The sequence below is a fragment of the Hyperoodon ampullatus genome, assembly GCF_949752795.1.
Source record: "Hyperoodon ampullatus genome assembly, chromosome: 4".
In the NCBI taxonomy this organism is placed as follows: domain Eukaryota; kingdom Metazoa; phylum Chordata; class Mammalia; order Artiodactyla; family Ziphiidae; genus Hyperoodon; species Hyperoodon ampullatus.
The window spans coordinates 16,132,500-16,153,077 of record NC_136917.1 but is presented as its reverse complement, the minus strand read 5'-3'; the positions used below and the strand labels follow the sequence as shown (position 1 = coordinate 16,153,077).

Sequence of the window (20,578 nt, the reverse complement as noted above, 5' to 3'; positions counted from 1 at the left end):
TTCTCGTTCCCACAACGCTCTACAGGGCCTGCGGCGCCTGCTGGGAGCTGTAGTCCTAGCTCTGGGTACTGCGTTCGCCGAGGGGGAGGGCGGAGCTGCCGGCGGCCCGGGCGGGCTGGCAGCTAGAGTGGGTGCGATAGCCGCCTCCGCCTCTGCCGCCTCCGCTGTCGCCTCCTCCGCCCGGGCTGTTCGCTGCTGCGCGGGGAGAGCGAGGCGGGGCCGCCGGGGCCGCCATGGAGCCCGACTCGGTGATTGAGGACAAGACCATCGAGCTCATGGTGAGTGCGGGCCGTTGGACCGTCCGTTCTTACGTCCGTCCGGCTCCGGGCGGGCCTGCCCACCTTCAGCGTCCCGCGCGAGGTCGGCCCTGGCCCTTCCTCGCTGCCTCGGCCGGGACCTGGGCCCCCCGCCTTCCCTGGCCTGCGGCCCGGCGCGGTTCCTCCGGATCCCTCGAGATTTCAGGCCGGACCTGGCCCGGCCCCCTCCATGCCCCTCGTTTTTCCTCCCTCCCTTCCTCCTGTCTCTGGGCCCATGTCTCGAACGACCCTCGCTCGCTTATGCTGTGGCCTTAGCTCGCACTCGCTCTAGCATCTCATCCCCCCCTTAGAAGGGATTTTTTTCTTTCTTCCTTTTTTTCTCTGTTTCTCCGGTCCAGGCCTGCATCGCTCTTGCAAGCCCCACTCAGGCCGAGTGAGATGCTGATGGGAGAGGGTACCGAGAAGATCGGTTAGGGCCTCGGCCTCCGCGTCCTGGAAGGGGTCTCAGCACCCTCTCTTCAACCTAGGGCTGTGAGGATGCCGGCATAGGCCCTACAGGGGTGGAGGTGGAGAGCTCTCGGAGTTGAAGATGTGGCCGATAAGGGGCCTCTTTCCCGGCCCCCTGTGGTGTCCGGCTTCTCGGACAAAGGGTTTCTTACTCGGCCGAGAGGGATGTTTGCATAGCAAGGCCCCAGGTACTCTGGATTCCATCTCCCAGGAAAGAGAAACTGTAACTTCACGTTTTCCAAAGCTGCTTTGGGAAATTGGGGAGGAGGGGGGAGGGGTTGTCCTCCTCACTGCCGCCAGTTCTTTCTTCTAGAAAAAGGGGGAGGGGGGTGTCCTAGGGCCCTGGGGCGGCGATCACTCTTCTGTTAGAAACCTTTGGTAGCTAGGCCAAACTTCCTGGCCCCGCGAACGCCCCAGCCCCCTTCCGCCTTAGGACTTTGAGTCAGAACGGGTTTTTAGAAACAGGACCACGAGAGAGTGGCTAGTAGAAATGAAGAATTTCCTACTTGGTGGATGATTTGGTGGAAGAAGTAAAATATGCAGCTATTACCTGCCAATTTGAGCGTTAGGGAAATCACACTGGACTCTGGAGAGTTGGGAGGGGGAAGTCTTTGCCTCAGCAAACGGACATGCTCAGGTTTTCCTCCTGTGGAAACCTTGACAGTTTCTTTGTATCTCTCCTAACACAGTAACAACTTCTACCCCAGGGTTGAGAGGAAAGGTGAAAGACTCTACTTAACACAGCAAAATGTTTTCCTAGCCAGATTTTCTCCAGTGTGAAAATGTTTATTGAGTCAGTGATTCCACTGGGTAGGGTCGGTGACATCAGAGCCACTTCCCCCATTTAATGCTATAAATAATAAATGGTGACACTGAAAGTCTGTTGGATAGCTGCATGGTTTCTGTGGATGATGGTATCTGGGGAGTTGAGATGCATGTTTTAAAAATGGAAGTACAGTAGCATAAATACAGAGGCAGCTTAATATTTGCTGTCCTTTGCATAATTCACTAGACTTCTCCAGCAGTCTTGAAAACTAGAGGGAAAAAAAGCTCTGGTAGCTTCTGATTTGTGTGTGTGTGTGTGTGTGTGTGCGCGCGCGCGCACGTATGGTTGCTTTCTAAGGGATACTGATACTTATGAGTTTTTGATGTTCATTTATTAAGTAATTTTTCCTTTCAGTACAATTTATCAAACTTTTGAGGTCAAGCTTTGATATTCTTCAAATTTTGTATGGGGTTATTTTGGTAAAATATCTTAATTGGAGTTACATACATAGTACATATTCTTATGTGTGTATAATACATGTACTTACAACAGGAGTACTGCATAGCAAAAAATTGTAACTTGGTACCTTTTTAAAATTGGCTGTTCAGTGCTCCTTCCATTTCCATTTATTGAAAAAATAATTAGGGACTTTCCTGGTGGTCCAGTGGTTAGGACTCAGTGCTTTCACTGACAAGGGCCCTGGTTCGATCCCTGGTCAGGGAACTAAGATCCAACAAACTGCACCGTGTGGCCTAAATAAATAAATAGTATTTGTTTGCAAAAGAATTAGAGTAAGTACAGTGTAATCCATTTAATGTCTTTGAATGGATGTATAAAAAAATTTCTGGCCTAAATATACTAGCTTCCAGTTCTCATAAGTTTTGATTTTACATGATTGTACTTGTCTATGATCTGAAAAGATATTTCAGCCTTTTCAAGGACGTTATAAACTGGGATTCTTAGAGAATTTAACAAAAAATTTAACAAAGTAGTTCTCTAGATCAATTTTACAATGGCTTTTTTTTTTCTTTTTCTTTACAATGGCTTTTTATATACGGATTTTTATATTCCCTCAAAGGGCTACCAGTTAAGCAGTTAAGACTCTTAGGCAACTCTTTTCATAAACATATATGTATTTATTTCAGTGTAGTTGATAGCACAGGTACTTAACAACTGATTTACTAAATCCAGGATCAGATGTAGGAATGATAATGCCTTGAAATCTAATTGCATGTGGCTTTCTGTATTCACTGCATTTTAATTAGAGTTTCCAGAACTAGGTTAAAAACATTTACATTTCAAAATAACATGATGAAAGGAGGGGGAGGGGTTAAACTGATGGTATTTTGAAAGCCTAAAGCATGAAATATTTTTAGAGTTTTATGAGTCAGCTTCAGTACTCAAATATTTGTGATTGTGCTGCCTGTACCAGTTCGGTACTTAATGGTTAACAGGATAACTTTCATTTGATATTCCAGAGCTTGCTGTTTCAAAGAAAGGAAACAGAGTTCTTGGGTTTCACCAATTTCTTAATCTTCATTCCTCTACTTTCTTTGATTTTGATTCTTCCTTTTTTTTCTTGCAGTTTTTTAGTTTACTAGGAAGTAAAACTGGTGATAGCAGAATAATTAAATCTTCAAAATATAACCCCCATTGTGACTCCTACCCGTGCCTGTGGCCAGGTCCACAAAAAGTGCTTCTCCAGCTGACCCACCTCGTAGGATTCAGTCTTTAATATAGACTATAAACTCTTGATCGAGACAACTGCATTTACGATTGCTGATAGTGAATAATTTAACCACCAAATGACTTTCATGGCTTTATGTGGGCCCAATACTGTACCTAGTTTGTGGGACTGTTTTTCAAACTTCTGACTTTGGTAAAATTAGCTTTATTATTAATGAGGTAGAAAAGTAGTAATCCATTTGGAAATATACAAAAGTTCACCAGACTTTGTCTAGTGTGGTGGACTTCACTGGAAATAATGAAAACTGTGCATTGTGTCTCACATGATATTTAACACTTGAGTTAGACGTAGTATGAGTTTATGTTCAGGCACTTATTACTAGAAAGCACTCACAGAGCTGCTAATTGGAAAAAGATGGTTAGTCCTGCCTATTAGAAGATAGCAGAAGTTAATGTTAAAAGTTTGGGAAAGATAATCCTGCTTCCTCTGTGGGTGTGAGCGTACCCCTTCCCCCCTTTACACAAGTAATGGGTAGTTTATACTCTGTTGTTAGCCTCTGAATGGTTCCCCTCTTTGCTAAGTGACCTTAAGTGAGTCATTCCCCTCTGTGTTATCTCTAAATGGCTATATTACTTGTTGAATGTAGTGATATAGGTAAAATATATTGGATCTTATTAAGAAGTTGTAATATCAAATCTATTTTTAGAGCTATTGAAGTACAGACAGGCCACAAGGGCAAGAAGATGAAAGAAACTAAGTGACGTTATTGGAAATATTTATCTTTTTGTGTCCCCCCGCCCCGCCTTGTCATTGGCTTTCTAAGTGGAATAAGTGGGATTGTTTAGTGACTCCTTTAAGAAATTGGGTCTTACTTTGTCACCGTCACTTACCCTCATCTGCCTCTAGCCATGTGTTGATTTACCAAATGCAGGTAAAGTAGACAGAAGTTTAAGTAGGGTCCAAATGAAATAAATCACATGCATATGCATAGACCTCACTGACCTGCCTCAAGAAGCTGTGACTCAAATATTATCAATTTTTACTCCTGATTTTGGAGTAGGTTAGATGTCCTTTCAGATTTGACAAGGATAAACATGATCCTGCTCACAAGTCTTGGCACTCTTTGGCCCCTGACTGCTGTCCCCTGAAAACTGCGAGTTCTGTATAGCACAGAAGAATAGCTAACCCATTACATAGGTTTACAGGACAGCACATGTATTTCTCTGAGTAGTACTGTTTGGTTCTATGAATTTTAGAAACAAACTTTTCTGCGCTGTGAGGTACCTGGGATCTTGGCTTCCATCTGGTGATATTTACAGTTTAAGGGAAAGAAAGCATTTCAAGTCCTAGTAATTCAAATTCTAGCCTCTCTTCAGCTTTTTCTTCTCACATTCCTCACTTATTCTATATTCCAGCCAAAGCCTGGGGATCTGTGGTTCTTCAGATTCTGCTCACTGTTTCCTTTGTCAGCACTGATATGAACTGACCTAAACCCATGTATTTAAGGCTACTGATGTTTATGGGAAGGACCTAATAGTTGGTGCCCTGGCCAAATTGGTTTAGGTCAGATCTCAGCAATCCTCTCTTCCACCTATGCTGATAAAGTACTATCCCCTCAGAACACAGTTTAGATGCCTTCTCTTTTTGATGTCAGTTTATATTATGGTGGCAGATACCATTTTGGATTTTTATCTATAGCACTGCCTATATGATAATCATCGTTAAATGAAATGAATGAGTTCTGACACTTTGTCTTTATCTCGTGCCAGTGAACATCTTCTGGGCTTGTATTATGGTTTCCTGTTTGTGTCCCCTATTAAATGATAAACTCACAGTGCCTCTTGTAGTAGGTGTTCAGTAAATGTTGAGTTGAACTTTCCTGTTGATTGCTTGCGTGTATTATTGCTGTCTGCCTGAATCTTAGCCATCTTCTTTCTGGAAATTCTCACCTATATCACTAGTTCTTATGATAATTTGTTCCTAACTCTTATGGGACTTATCAGACCTTCCTGTGTATCATAAAAGTTTGATCATGTCTAAGCTTCTCTTCCAGAGGCCGTATCTGATTGTCCTTTGAATCCTTCACTACACTTAGCAGCACTTGGGTGTGCAGTAGGTATTGATTTAAATTAATGTTAGGTTTTTTTTTTTCCATGCTGTGAAAACTTTTTAAGATTTCCTTTTGATAATCTTAAGACAGAGGTGGAGATGGAGAGAGGAGAAAGACTGCTAAGGGGAAAAGGAGGGTGGGATGTGGTACACAGACATTCATAGACATTTTAACCATTATTTACAGACTTTTATACACATACAGATTGATTTATATACATCCTAGAGAGTGGTTGATAGAAGGACTGAGGAAACCAAACTCCTTTTATATCTGTTGATGTGAACTTGCCAAACAGTCGATAAGTTCTAAGGATCCTGTGACCTTAGAGAAGCGTGATTTAGCATAAAGGGCATGGACTCTAGAGTGAAACACCTGAGTTTGTATCTTAGCTGTCACTTGCTGGCTGTGTGACCTTAAGAAAGTTAACGTTTCTCTGGTATGATTTCATTATGTGTAAAAACAAGAAAATGTAGGTATTGTTCCAAGTGCTGGGAGGATTATGAGAGATGCATGTGAAAGGACCTTGCAAAGGCTTGTCTCTCAGCAACTACCTGCCAAGCTAACTCTCCCCACAAGTACAGGGACCATATTTTGTAAAGCACAGTCAAGACAGATGATGTGAGGAAGGTTTTAATTTTCCCCCCTGATTTGTGTGTGTATTTAATTGTGAAGCTTTACAGAGGCCTAAAATTCAGTTGCTTTTAGCCATGCATTTAACGAGGCATCTTTGGGGGAGATGATGAAATCACACAGAATCAGTACTGTCTTGGAAATCTGGGAAGTACTGTTACAACTACTAAGAACTACCAATTAGCCATAATTAGACTTGTACTCTGTCTGTGGAGATAACCCACTTAACCCTGTTTTAGGTATCCTGGTAGAAAGAGACTGGTAATTGTTCATATTAACATTGAGCATTGTGATTTATGTTTAATCAATTTAGTTTAGACAAAGGAAATTAGGATTTTCAAATTCTTATTCTTGTTTTAGCAAAGCTGGTGATTTTGACCTTTAACAGAATAAGTGGTGACTATCCTACAAGATTTCCTCCTGAGTTGTATTGTTGTTCATTGAATTAGTTGAGAAAAGGGGAAAAACCTGTTGGTCAAGAAAGTGCTTGTTAGCCTCTGTTCAGTTTCTGCTGATCACGATTGCCTAACAGGAAGCTTGTCTTTTGTAGGCAAATGAGAGACCAGCCAGGAAGACCTGACAGTCCAGTAGGGTATCTCTAACCTGGATCTTATTATTGTTTTAACAAAATTCAAAGATTGCAGAGTTCAGTGATGTCAGCAGGAAACATTTTTTAGGAAATTCCCTCTCAGGGTTAGTCAACAATGAAGACCTTCAGAGAATGGAAAGCAGTGAAGTAGAAACTGTTGGACATTAACATGTAAATTGAAAAAGATGACTGAGTAGAGATGGGCAAATACCTAAGTACAATGAATATAGGAAACCATTCTCTAGTAGCAAACCTCTGATCCACAGGAGAAAAAGAAAAATTAAGTGAGAGCTCTACTGTTAAGAAAAAGGAACCTGAGTATTTTTTTTTTTTTGAGAGTTAAATTTAGAACACTTAACCAGTTTTGGGAACTAATAATAAAATATGTTTTGGTTCTGTGAAATGATTGCTTAGGAGACTCAGAGAGAAAGGGGCAGGGGACAGGAAGAAGTCAGTCCTTACATTCCTGGTCTGGCATCTATTAATCTTTGTTTCTCTAGCATAAGGCCTGCCACCAATTAGGCATTCAGTAAATGTTTATTTGAAGGGAAGGGGGGAAAATTAACTCACTAATACAAGAAAAAGCCCTGACGACGCAAGAGGTTCAGAAATGAGTCCGTTAGTCAAATTGTTGTGGCTGTGTTTTGCTATAATTGTTCGGCATTTTGGTTATAGCAGTGAGTTATACTTTGAAAAGCAGAGTATATTGCTGTAGCAGTTAACTACTAGCCCACTAGCAGCTTTTGTCAAAATTGTGTTTTTAGTTTATTCTTAGGCTCTAGAGTAATGAGAAGAGCTTGAGTAATTATTCTTTGCTTGTGATTTTACTCATATAATGCCTTTAAGTTGAGGGTATTAAGATATTTCCACCCGTTTGTTATGAAGAGGTTAATCTTAGACTTGTACTTCAGTCAGTCACCTCAGTTGCTTTGCCTGTAACATGAAAACTCAGAACATCTTTAGTCTTTGCCTGTGGACTATTTATTGATCTTGGAATTTAAAAATCCTTGGTTTCAACTGGGTTTGGGATTCTTTGTCACAGACACATCTTTGCTGCTAAACACAAAGTCTACTTGGGCAACGTTATAATGTGTTTTGTTATAAAATTAATATTGTGGGCCTTAGAATTGCATGGCTTTTTGTTACTGAAATGCTTTTAAGTGGCTAGATCAGGGGAGTTAGCCCTTTCAGGATGGCTCAACAAGTTCAGTTGTATTTTAGTTCAGCTAGGCTGAAATACTTAACTCTTCTGTATTTTTGTGGTTCTCCCTTCTGACGTCAGTTAGCTTAAAGCTTGGTTTCTTCTGCCCCAGGAATCATGGTCTTTCTGATCCATGGACTGTGGACTTGGGAGGCCACAGTATTCTGTGAAAAGGGCATGGGCTCTACCACCTAGTCGATGTGGGACTGTGGGCAAGTTATTTCTTCTCATATTTTTTGAGAATTAAATATGAGTAATGAATGTAAAAGGCCTGGCCCATAAGTAACCCTTCAATAAAGGTAGGTATTATAATTACTGCGGAACATTTTAGCAGTAGTGTGACAGTTGAGGAAGTAGCAAATTTATGTGCAAGCAGCTCCACAGTCTTTGGATTTTTAAGTTTTTATCTATGTCATCCTGTTGAATGTCTTTTTCTCTCTCCCTTGTAGTTTGTTTAGAGTTTAGAGTCGAATGGAAGAGTTGGTGTGGTAATAAAAGAATGTTGATATAATGTAGAGTGGGCTTATGTATTTAAAGGTGTTATCTAGTAAATTGTTTATTAGTGTTCTTTATTATTTTCCCTAATTTACCCAGTAACTGGCCGTTGTGGGGGATCAGCCTTTATTCAGTCAGAAGTTTACTCTTAAAGTATGTCACATGTCTTAAAATGTCCTGTATTTCAGCTGAGGGTGGAAGATTTGAGAGATGTGAAGATTTGATTTCTTATATGTGGCAAACCAAAAGATTTCTTGTTAGGTGCTTAAATAAATATTTTGATTGGGAGACATTTGAGCCCTCCTATATTAACTTTGGCTGACAAAGTTTCTGTAATAGTAGAGGAGCTGTCTTAGAATATGGATAAAGTTCATTGTAGCTGAATGATCTGGGACAATTTATGTGCATAATAGAAGAAATTTTTATCATGCATTTGGAAATTGCATGATATTTATCATGAACAAATAATAGTATTAGGGATGTTTCCTTCTTTGTTATGTAGAATTTCTTGTCCTCTCAACACAGAGATGAGCAGTGCTACTGCAGACCTTTTATACCAAATAGCTGACTCAGGGGTTGTAACTCTTTCTGTGCTTCAGATCCACCACTCCATTGACCCTTCCATTTCTTGGTGGCTATCCTTTGCCGCTGGTGCCATGGTGGGTGTATGGATTGCTTTCTGTCTTTCAACAGTTACCGAAGTGCATGTTTGGGATTTTGTTGAAGAAAGCTGGATACAGTAAGCGGAAAGAATCTTGGAAGCTGCTTGACTGCTGTCTTTTCTCAGACTAGTCTGAAAGGGAATACCCCCATTCATTCTGGATTGGTGGATCTGAAGTACAAAATATTGTCCAGGTAAGCAATTACCCTGTATTGTTTTGTTATGTAGAACTCAACTCACTGAGAGAAACTTAAAATTTCTTTACTTTTTTCCATTATAATAGAGAAAGAAGAAATGTTAGACATTTATTCATAGTGTTCATGTTCGGGTGTGGTTTAGTGACGGTATTTGCTAGTAAAAGCTTTGTTTCAGTGTAAGAAATGCAGTTATTTTTATTAAATAGGCCCAAAAGTTTTGTAGTCATAGCCTAACAGGGAATACAGTACAGTAAATAAGGAACATTTGTTTGAGGAATAGGTTATAAAATATGGAAAGCAAATGACAATTTTGTGGCATTACCTCATGATTTATAGTTATTACCTGGTCAGAATAATTTTAGTTATTAGTAGTTACCATGTAACTACTTTAATAAGTAGTTATTTAATAACTAGTTACCATGTAACTACTTTACATGGTAACTACTAATTTTAGTTATTAGTAGTTAACATGTAAAGTAGTGGTCTTTTATTCTTAGGACTCCTGGAGGGTCTTCTCAGGACGATTTACTAACTGTAGCTGCTGTTTACTGGGCATCTACTAAGTGCCAGGCGCTATTGTAAGCTCTTTACACATATTTCTTATTTAGTGGGCACCTGCTTTACATGTATATTACAGATTGTAAAATGAAGCTCATGAGCATTAAGTACAATTTGCCCAGGGTCGTACAGCTAGTACATGGCAGGGCCAAGCTTAAGCTTGAGCCTGTGTGTCTCCAGAGCTCTGGCTCTTTCCATCTGACTACATTTGCTGAAGTTTGTACTTCAACTTCAGGATTTTCATATTGTCTATATACTGTTAGAGTAAGATGTGGTTTTCTACAGTGGGTTTCCACTTGGAGAACACATGATGGATCGTTGTTTGGCATGGTATCTTAATTGTATGTGGTGCTCTCCCTTCTTAATGAAAAGATTAGAAGATCTTTAGTCAGTTCACCAAGTGAACCTAAAGGTAACTTAGGAAGTATAAGAGGGGCTATACATTTGCATGTCAAAATGTGTTTTATACAGGGAAGTATCATTTGGTCTAGTGAACTCAAACCTGTATCTTCTCAGTTCCTCCTTACTTTTTATTGGTTATTTAAATAGCTCAGTAGCTTATTATGTAGACTTCTTCTTCTTCTTTTTTTAACAGTGACATTCTTAGCATTTTTAAAAAATATTTATTTATTTATTTATTTGGCTGCGCCGGGTCTTAGTTGCGGCACGCGTGTTCTTCATTGCAGTATGCGGGCTCCTTAGTTGCGGCATGTGGGCTCTTCTAGTTGCAGCATGTGGGATCTAGTTCCCTGACCAGGGATCGAACTTGGGCCCCCTGCTTGGGAGCATGGAGTCTTAACCACTGGACCACCAGGGAAGTCCCTATGTAGACTTCTTTTGATCTGTGGTTTATCAGCCTTACAAGTAAGACATTGTCAGGCAACTCATGACTTTTTCTGGTATTTAATCACTCCAGATTACCCATTTCCTTCACCCTTAAAAAAAAAACAACTTTTTTATCATAGGCTGACACTCTGGCTTTGTGATCCATGTTTTATTTTTTATATTTGTTAGTATTTCTTCTAGTTGAGCATTTTTCACACTTGTCACGTGAAGAGCTCTCAGGGTGGTGGTAGTAGGAAAAGTAGTAGTAGTTTACACTTAATGGGCAGTTACTCTGTATTGAGCACAATTCTGAACACTCTACATGTATAAACTCATTTTCATAGCGACCCAATGAGGTAGGTACCCTTATTTCCACTTTAGTTATGAGGAAACTGAAGGATAGAGTAGTTAAGGAACATGTTCAAGATCACACATCTAGTAAGAGACAAAGATGAGATATGAATCTAGGCAGTTTCGTTTCAGAGAATGTGCTTCTAATGTCTGTGCCTCAAGTTTAAAATAACATCCAGTGATAAAAAGAGGGGCAGAAATCTTGAAGACTAAAACTGTATTCTGATTTCAAGAAATCATTGCAAAGGGAAAGGAAACAATTGTTGCGGAGTATCTATTTCATACCTTCTGTAGAAAATAGTCTAGATCTCAGATTCTTTGTTAGCCATCCAAGACTATCTCAGCCTGTTTCCCCCGAGAGGACTCACAGTAGGGTTAGTTTAAGGTTGTCTTCCAGAACAGTGCCGTCCAGTTAGAACTTTCTGGATAATGGAAATGTTCATTATCTGTGCTGTTCAATATGGTAGCCACTAGCCACTTGTGGCTATTTTGAAATGTGGCTCTGTTAACTGAAGAACTGAATTTTAAATTTTAGTTAATTTTAATAGCCACAAATACAGGTATAGAATTTATCTTCATCCTAAGTCTGGTCTTGGATTTAACACCCTTAGAAATCTGATCTTGTCAGCATGCTGAAAGCCAGCACCTTATCCCACGGTTAGACTTAAATTCATTAACCAGCTGTGCAAGACTGATGTGTAAAGCCAGAATTCCAGTTTATTAATTTATAATGATATGTGCTTGTTGGCATGATTAATATAAACTTTTCTGATAGGTAGACTTCCTTACTAGATCCTACTTAACATGCCAGTTTAAGTTTTTCAAATGAGAAGAGATATTTAGAGGGACCTGAAGACTCAAGCCAAATGACCGAAATATTCTTGTCCAGTGGGTAGACTACCTACCGGGTCAGATCATAGTCATGTGGTTTCGTTAGCATGGACTTGACCAGGGAAGTGACATTTGCTGGCCTGGGACTGAGACAACCTCATTCAGCTTTTACTTTAGGGATGGATGGTTTTTCTGTCTTCCTTCAGCTTCTCTGCTTGTTTTTACTTCCCAAATCCTTTTCTGATTATGGCATTCATTTTAAGCATGTTAATATTTACATTCAGCTTGAACGCACTCGTGTTTTTTAGGTCTGGGAAACTCCTGTTTTCCTTAAGGCACCTTTATCACTGTTAGGATCCATTTTGTGTTCATTTTTGACTCTTAAGAAGGCAGTTGAATTTTCCTTGCTTCCCTGAGGCCTCTTTCTACTGAAACCCACTTAATAGCTTATTTAATTTGGTCATATAGTGTGGGGTAGAATAGGAATATACTCATAAAAAATATGCCTGGTAATACATTCTCTTTGCATTATGTCATGTTATTAAATGAGCTTGTGTTTAGCCTACTATATCATTACTTTGGGACTTGTTCTTGATCCTTCTGTTCTTAAAATAGAAAGAGTGTTGTAACCAAATTTGCATTTTTTTTTTTTTTTTTGTGGTACGTGGGCCTCTCACTGTTGTGGCCTCTCCCGTTGCGGAGCACAGGCTCCGGATGCGCAAGGCTCAGCGGCCATGGCTCACGGACCCAGCCACTCCGCGGCATGTGGGATCTTCCCAGACCGGGACACGAACCCGTGTCCCCTGCATTGGCAGGCGGACTCTCAACCACTGCGCCACCAGGGAAGCCCCCAAATTTGCATTTTAAGAAGTTAACTTTTCAGGTGTCTGTAAGATGGATTGAAGAGACTCAAGGCAGGGAGACCAGTTAGTTCAAGTGAGCAATGATGAAGGCAAACCAAAGCATTGACAGTGGACATGGTGGAGATGGGGTGGGCTTAAAAGAGATGTAGGTGGCAGGACCTACCAAACTTGGGGATTGGTTATAGAGATGGATGGAATATAGTATAAATTTTAGATTTTTGCCTTGGGTGCCAGGATGGTTGTTTGTTCTCTCTTCCAGGATAGGGAATACTAGAAGAACAGACTGGGGGGAGTGGAGGGAGGAGAAAGAATGAGTTCAGTTTGTAGTGAATTTGAGTAGCCTATGGGTGAATCCTCTAAAAGGAGAAGTATCTAGTAGGAATACTGATCTGGCGCTCACCAGAGAGAGCAGGGATAGAAAGATTTGGAAGTTTTTATTTAGCTTCAGTGGTAGCTAACTTTCCTTATTGGAGTTAGAAGATAACTCGGAGTAAAGATTGAAGAATCTATATCTGTATGGAAATGCTAATATAACGGAATGGGCTGCAGCTCAGATTATGAGATCATATGTGATGTCGCTCAAGAGGTGTTACTCCTCTGTCCTTCTCACATTGATCTGGGGATTGTTACAGCCTGTTCCCAATCAGCAAATTAGTCCATTATATTTGGATTGTGATTTTTTTTTTCTACTATAGTGGTTTGTTTAATTAATAGAGGTACAGTTTTTGAAATGTATTTTAGAAAGCACCATGTTGTCCCTACACATCTTACGTACGTTTATCAAATTCATTTCTTTACATCTGGTGACAAAAGCAAGGGAAAACTAACCTAAACAGTGAACATTCTGGACCAAATGTGAAATGGGGAATGGAAATTTGCTCTCCTCTCAGCCTGTCTCAATTCCTGAATGCTTCTCATCTAGCTGTGATGAGTGTGATTATGGTATTTTAAAGAAACATTTTTAACATCACAACACGAGGCCGAAGTACAAGCCAGCTATTTAATCTACTAGTCAGTTGAAGAAACAGCAAACTGTTCAAGTGCTGGTACGAAAATTAGCTGTGTAGGAATTATTGAGATGGTGTGTTGGTCCAGTGTGGCATATATTTAAGAGATTTTTAAGGCAGATTTTTACTATATGCTGTTTTCTCCTTATGTACTGACTTCAGACCCTAATTCCCAGGTGTGCTATATAACTCCACTGTAATTAGGTTTTAGTAATGAAAGCATGGAGATGTGAAGACTTCATTACAACTAAAGTCAATCAATACTTAACAAAAAACTTTTCTGAATACATATAATATGTCTGTGGTACAAAATTCATAAGGTGCAAAAAGGAGTACACAGTAAGGAAAAAAAGTCTTACTTCTCTTTAGCTCCAGCTACTCAACCACATTCTTGTGTAGCTTTCATATATATGTGTGTGTGTGCTATACACATTATTCTGCACCTTGATTTTTTTTATGTAAAATATGACATGGTCATCTTTCATATCAGTTTCCAAAGAACTCATGTTTTTTGAAGAGATAATTTAAAAGATGCACGCTGATTTATTATATGTGCTATAATTTGTGAAACCAGTCTGGGCTGTTACAGGTAGAGGCTACTTCCAGTCTTTTGCTGTTATACATAATACTGTAAAAAATAACTTGACGTGTATGTCATTTCACATGTGGAGGAGTATATCTTCAGGACAGATTCCTGGGAGTGTCACTGGATAGGTGCTTTAAAAAGTCTGATAGACATTGCCACGTTGTCCAACAGTCACATGGCAACAATTTACACTCTCTCAGGCTTTGCTTGAGAGTACTCTTATTTCCTGACACTCCCAAGGCTTTACATTGGTTTTAAGCTGGTTGCTTTTAAAGTTGTTCTCTTTTTTCCCCCGTAACTTTTTATTATGAAGAATTTCATATATATAAGAGTTGGGGAAAAAAGCAGTACAACAAACACCTGTATACTCTCTCCACCTAGACTCAACAGTTATTAACATTTTGCCATATTTGGATCATTTCTCTGCTCCCCCCCTTGGTCGTCCCTTCCCTCCCTTCTTCCCCCCTTCTTCCTCTATCCCTGTCCTCCCCTTTCTGTCCTTCCCTCCCCAAATAAGTACCCTTTTTTGTTGTTAAACAATTTGAAAGTAAGTTGCAAACATGATACCCCATCCTCTAAACATTTCAGCATGTATCTCTTAAGATAGTCTCTCCCTAAAAGTGAGCATGCATACACACACACACACCATGTATATAGTATACATCTCCATATATAACCAAATATTAAATATAGTCATATGTATTTTATACGTATATAAAGCCACAGTACTATTTTTATATCTAAGAAAATGAAAGTAATTCCATAATATAGTAACAAATATTAAGTTCAATTTAAATTTTCCCAGTTGACCCAAGAATGTCTTTTCTAGCACCCCCTCTTTAAAAAACAAAAACCAAGTTCCAAATAAAACACACCTTTTGTATTTGGCTGTAGATGTCTTTTTAATTTCTTTTTGTTTTAACTGTCCCTCTGCCCTTTTCCCTCTCCTGGAATCGATTTTTTTTTTTTTTTTTTTAAGAGTCCAGCTCAGTTAGTTGTCTTGTAGGGTGTGCAGCATTCTTCACTTGTGTGAATATTTCTTCATGGTGTTATTTAACTCATTTCTCTAGCTCCTATACTTGCTGTAAACTGGAAGTTATGTGAGAGGCTTGATTGCAGCCCATTTAACAGCCCATTAACCTATGCTTCATCATAGGTGAAGTGTACTTTGCATTGAGTCATGTCGGGAGGCACTTAATGACAGGTTATCCCATTATGAGCTATGCTAAATTTGATCCCTTGACTAAGGTGGCAGCAGCCAGATCTCTCCATTAAGGTACAGTTTTATCCTCTATTATTACAAAGGACTATGGGATAATATTTTGGCACCTTGTAAGTATCCTGTTCCATTACAGCCTTTCACCCAGTGGTTTTAGCATCCTGAGCCTGAAATCAGTTATTACAATGTAAGTTACCGAATTGTGGTTTTCTGTCATTTCGTCTGTATTTGTAAGCTAGCATTCACAGAGACCATCTCGTTTCTCCTCCTTCCTTTTGTGTATCACGGTACTCTCATGGATTTTATTTATTCACTGTGTTAACAGTCAATTACAATCTTTATTGATGTTCAGATTTGGCTAATGAGAGCCCCTTCAAGATAGCTCCTGCTTCCTTTGTAACAGGAGCCCATCAGTTTTGGTGTGTTTCTTGGTTTTCTACTTTTTCCTGCATATCAGGAATCAACCATTTTTCCAAGAAGCTCTGGTTCCTTTTAGTGGGGAATGGTGTTTAGAAACAAAATCAATACTGTTGGGTTGTTGTTGCTTCTAGACCTTTTCAGTGGACAGACCTAAGAAGTATATTTAAAATGAACCATGTGTTCATGTTAGTTCTGATTCAAACTTAATATTACAGGGATATTTTTCTGAACCTGTTAGCCTTTTGATTTTCAAAATCTAAGGGATCATACTGTGTAATGGCCGTCTATTTGAGGTACTAATTGTTATGCAAATAGGCAGATAAATAGCTTTATTCATTTATTATTGAACATGTAATTGAACAGGTACTGTTTGGTAATGTGGGGAATACAGAACAGAATCAGATGTGTACCTTGCTTCCAGAATCTTACAGTCTTTTACGTAAAAAAGTATAGTTTAATGTGAGAACTGCTAAGGATCATGAGAGGTGGACATACGTTGTGTGGGAGCTAGAAAAGGAAGGAAATCTCATAAAGGAAATTTTTAAAAAGTTACCCTTTGGGGCTTGAGCAGAAATTAGACATGGATGTGGATGTGTTGGGGCAGAGGAGGGATATCATAGCAAAGGTAACCAAATGAACAGTAGCTGGGAGGCAGTGGTGTGTATTGTCTGTTGGGAGTAAGTAGTTCTGTGGATTGTTGGAGTGTAGTTTGTGTGAAGGGATTGAGGTAGATAAATTTGTAAAGAGATTATAACCAAATCTTGGGTCATGCTTTAGGTCATAAGTTACAGACAAGTAGCCTGTAGATAGAGATCCACAGATGTATTTTATTTGATCTGCATAGATTTTTAAAAATTAGACATTTCATATCAAAACACTCTGGTTTTGCTTGAAAGCTGGAGCTGAGTAGTGGCTGCCTTTTTGAGTCAAGTCTTGTACTTTCCTGGTCACCATAGCTCCTGTAAGGCCTTCTTTACTTTTGAGCTTGACATCCCTGCAGGAGAGGAAGGGTGAGGGTAGTGGGTGTGGTTTGAGGTGAGAGATGATTTGAAAGTTTGAGCAAAATCTGTGCTTTAGAAAGATCACTCTGGCAGTCAGTTTGGAGGATGCAGTGGAGCAGGGAGACCAATTAATAGACTGTTGTAATGTTCCAGGGAAGAAGTCACAAGATAGTAACAGATGGTGTGGAAGAGGAGGAGATGAGACATTTTAAATGTAGAATGGGTAGATTGTATTGATAGATATGAGTATGTATGTGTATGTATTGAAGAGAATGTAAATCAGACTCTCTTAAAACATGAAGTCCTGTCTCTAAAAAGCTTTGTATTCATAAATCAGTTATGAATTAACTGATTGTGAATGCATTAATTACAGTTTCTGGAACTTAACCACATATTTTTTTAATCTGTTGGTTAATTTTGGAAGACAGCAGTAATAGTTTCATGCGTTGTCACTGTTTTTAGTTTTGCAATATGCAAATAACATGCTTCAACAAAGTCTAACTCTGACATGGCTTTATTTCTGAAAGTTGTTTATAAAATGAATATTTATATTATGATTTTAAAAGTCACTTTCCTTATAATTGTGGAACTAAACTTTCAAGCAAAAATATTAGCAATGCTGGTACTTATTTTCAGAATGTTGGCTGCTTGTATTTAATTTTCCCCACAATCTCTGCAAGAACTTAATCAAAAGGATAGTGAATCAACAAGGGACTGTACTGTAGACTTGAAATTACACCTTTATTAAAACCATATATACTGTTAATAATAGTAATAAGTATTTTGGACATCTTCCCTGTCTGGTTAGGGCATGACTTTATCCAGTCCCATTACTCCAGATATTTAGTAGCACCACCAGCTCAGATAATCTGAGGGAGGTGGACATGAAGAACATGTAAATGAGTAGACTGGGAATGAGAGTGACTCACACTGACAGAGGCCACACCTGGATACTGTGTAAAAAGCATCCAGCTTCAAGGGATGAACAAAGATAGATTAAAGGGCATTTGCATATATTTTTTTAATTGCTTCTAACTTACATACAGTATAGGACACAAATATTAAGTGTACAGCTTAATGATTTTTTTTTTACATATGTGTATACTACACTGTGTAACTACTACCCAAATCAAGAGAGAAAACATGCTAGAGCCACTTGAGGGCTCTTTTGTCTGTGCCTCACCCAGTCAATAGACCCTCCCAAAGGTCTATTCTGGCCTCTTTTTTTTTTTTTTTTTTCTTTGGCCTCTTTTATTATAGGTTATTTATGGCTGTTTTTGGATTTTATATAAATGGAGTTATACAGCATATATATGTACTTTTGTATTCCCCCTCCCCCATTACTGTATCCGTGAAATTCATCCATTTTGTTGTGTATAACAGCATTTTTCCCTCCGTGCATTATTCCATTGTATATATAGTCCATGATTCATTTATTTTACTGTTGATAAATTAGTTGGTTTGTTTCCAATTTTTGGCTGTTATTATGAATAACACTTCTAAGGTGGACATAAACACTTGGTTCTCTCAGTTATAAAAACCCCAGAGTGGAATTACTGGGTCAGAGGATAGACATACGTTTAGTTTCAGTAGATTCTGCTAAACTGTTTTCCAAGCACTTGTGACAATTTAGTCACCTACCTGTAATGTGGAGAGTTCCAGTTATCTCTTGGCTTTGCCAGTCTTTTTCATTTTAGCCATTCTGATGAGTGTGTACTGGTATCTATATTGTAGTTTTGTTTTTTTTGTTTGTTTAATCAGCTTATTGATGTATAGCTTACATGCAATAAAATGTACTCATTTCAAGTATACTGTTTGAGTTTTGAAAACTATATATACTCATGTAACCACTACCACAATCAAGATATAGAACATTTCTACCAAAAAAAAACTTCCCTCATTACCCTTTGGAGTCCCCTCAACAGCATCCTTGGCCTCAGGTAACTTGCTTTCTGTTACTGTAGATCAGTTGTGCGTGTTCTAGAATTTCATATAGATGGGATGGGTACAGCATGCGTATACTGCATGTACTCTTACTATGTTTGGCTTATTTTGCCTAGCATGTTTTTGAGATTCATTCCTGTATCAGTTGTTTGTGCCTTTCCATCGCTTAACAGTGTTACATTATACGAGTATACACAGTTTTGCTTATCCATTCGCCAGCTGATGAATATCTGGGTTGTTTCCAGTGTTTGGCTATTATGAATAAAGCTTGCGTGAACATTTGTGTTCAAGGTTTAGTCTGGACATTTCTTTTCTCTTGTGTATACCTAGGAGTGGAATTGCTGGGGTAGAGTGTAGATGTATGTTTAGTTTTTCAAGAAGCTGCCAGATCTTTTCACAAAGCGGCTGTGCATTCTTAGAGTTCCTCTGACAGTGTATGAGAGTTCCAGTTGCTCTGCATCCTCATCAGCACTTGACATGGTCATTCAGGTTTAGCCATTCTAATAGTTGTGAAATAGTATCTCATTGTGGTTTTGTTTTACATTTCCCTAACGACTAATGATGTTGAGCATTTTTTTCTTGTGCCCATTGACCATTTAGCTATCTTGTTTAGAGAAATGCTTATTCAAATCTTTGGACCCTTTAAAAAAATTGAGTTGTCTTTTTTCTTACTGATTTGTGGGAGTTCTTTATTATAGTCTGGAAACGAGTTCTTTGTCAGACATACATACTGCAGACACCTCCTGTTCTGTGGCTTGCATTTCCAATGTCTTAATACTGTCTTTTGATAGGCAGAAGGTCTTAATACTAATGAAGTCTAATGAATCAATTTTTTCTTTCATAGTTACTAGTTTTTGTGTCCTGTTTATGAAATTTTTGCCTACTCTAAGGTCTTAAAGATACTCTGTGTCTTCTTCTAGAAGCGGTATGTTTTTACCATCTCAAAATTGTTTTTTAGGGTTGAGATAGGGATCAAGATTCATTTTTACTTCCCATGGTTACCCAATTAGCCCAGTACTGTTATTTACACATGTTAAAAAACTGTTGAGAAAATGTTGAGTAAGAAACATATTTTCTTTTTATGGAAGTAATTTATATTTATTATAGGAAAATTGCAAATAAAAATTATGTAAAATAAGAAACAAAAAGAATAAAAAGTTCCACTGATAACTGATGTTAATATTTGGTATACTTCTCTGCCTTCATATACATATTTTTTTCTTTCATGTATGTTTCATATTTGTTTTTCACACATAAAATTATTTTGCAAACTGCCTTTAAAACTCAGCAATATTTGTGACATCTTTCTGAACCATCATATATTTTTTTATAACATTTGAAGGGGTGCCAAATATGCATGAATATGCAAATGGATAAATAGTTAAACCACTCCTTTATTAGACATTTAAGTTATTTCTAATTTATAGCAACTTAAAGCGGGTGCTCTTTCTTGAAGTTTAATCTTTGAATAAATCTGTGAGTATTACCTTGGGGTAAGTTCTAAGAAGTGGAATTGTTGAGTCAAAGAGTGTACACAAAAAATGTGCATGTGTATTTTATATAGCCAAAGGTTTTATCCACTTTCTGTTATTTATATGAACATGACATATCAAACTGACCATAGTCTATGAAAGTGCTCTTTTCTCCATGTTTATGCCATTTTAAGGTATTAATAATTTTTTAAAATCCCAATTTGGTTAAAGAATTTAAAGTTTTATTTTTTTTAATTACTAGTGATATTGGACATATATTTCTTTTTTTTTTTTTTGCGTTACACGGGCTTCTCACTGCTGTGGCCTCTCCCATTGCGGAGCACAGGCTCCTGGATGCGCAGGCTCAGCGGCCATGGCGCACGGACCCAGCCGCTCCGCGG

General features: G+C 38.7%; 1 protein-coding gene across 1 annotated transcript in view; it reads left to right on the top strand.

Annotated features, from left to right (window-relative positions):
- Positions 1-233: 233 nt before the first annotated feature.
- FBXW11 (F-box and WD repeat domain containing 11) overlaps positions 234-20,578 on the top strand; it is a gene marked incomplete at its 5' end in the record, with an annotated part of 123,402 nt that continues 103,057 nt past the window's right edge. The window contains one exon of the mRNA XM_079703901.1: positions 234-278. Coding sequence (XP_079560027.1) covers positions 234-278 — 45 coding nt within the window. The remainder of the gene's footprint in view (positions 279-20,578) is intronic.